General features: G+C 64.8%; 1 protein-coding gene across 1 annotated transcript in view; it reads right to left on the minus strand.

Annotated features, from left to right (window-relative positions):
* Positions 1-220: 220 nt before the first annotated feature.
* MIOX (myo-inositol oxygenase) overlaps positions 221-762 on the minus strand; it is a 2,860-nt gene continuing 2,318 nt past the window's right edge. The window contains exons 9-10 of the mRNA XM_007453883.1: positions 420-532; positions 221-344 (exon numbers count right to left, since the gene is read on the minus strand). Coding sequence (XP_007453945.1) covers positions 236-344; positions 420-532 — 222 coding nt within the window. The 3' untranslated portion in view covers positions 221-235. The remainder of the gene's footprint in view (positions 345-419; positions 533-762) is intronic.

Consider the following 762-nt stretch of genomic DNA (forward strand, 5'->3'; position numbering starts at 1 on the left):
CCCCCCCAAGTAACTGCCCTGCCATGACACGCCTCGGTCTCAATGAGGGTTTGAGGGTCAGACTCACGAGCCGCTTCAAAGTCTTTATTGCAACCGGGGAGAGGGGCCAACGGGGCAGGGAATGCAGGTGGGTATGTGGGGTCCCCTAGAAAGGCCAGGGTGGGTCGTAACTGTGCCTGACAGTGGCTGTCACCCCAGGGCACCCAGCCGGGTGTGGGCAGGGTGGGCAGGCCAGTCACCAGTGGAGGACACCGGGGCAGTACTTGTCAATGAGCCCCTGGTAGTAGGGCCGCAGCTTGTCCACATCTGGCAGGTCAGAGCTCTTGGTGTAGAGATCGAACTTGCTGCAGCGCAGAGGGACAGTGCCTCATGAAGCCCCGGTCCCCTCCCCCACCTCCCCCCCACGGGCACGACCGTACTTGAACTCCTGCACCCAGGGCAGCATGGCCAAATCCTGCTGGTCGCACAGCTGCTGGTAGTCGCCGCCCGTGTGCCACGGGTAGAAAGAGTGGAACCGGATGATGTAGAAGGCCTGGGGCAGGAGGAACCACACCCCACGCTCCAGGCTGGGCTGCACTGGGCTGCACTGGGCTGGGCTGGGCTGGACTGGGCTGGGCTGGGCTGGGCTGCACTGGGCTGGGCTGCACTGGGCTGCACTGGGCTGGGCTGGGATGAACTGGACTGGGCTGCACTGGGCTGCACTGCACTGGGCTGCACTGGGCTGGGCTGGGCTCAACTGGACTGGCCTGCACTTGGGTGAGC

This window comes from Lipotes vexillifer, unplaced genomic scaffold (genome assembly GCF_000442215.2).
Source record: "Lipotes vexillifer unplaced genomic scaffold, Lipotes_vexillifer_v1.1 scaffold382, whole genome shotgun sequence".
NCBI classification, from domain to species: domain Eukaryota; kingdom Metazoa; phylum Chordata; class Mammalia; order Artiodactyla; family Lipotidae; genus Lipotes; species Lipotes vexillifer.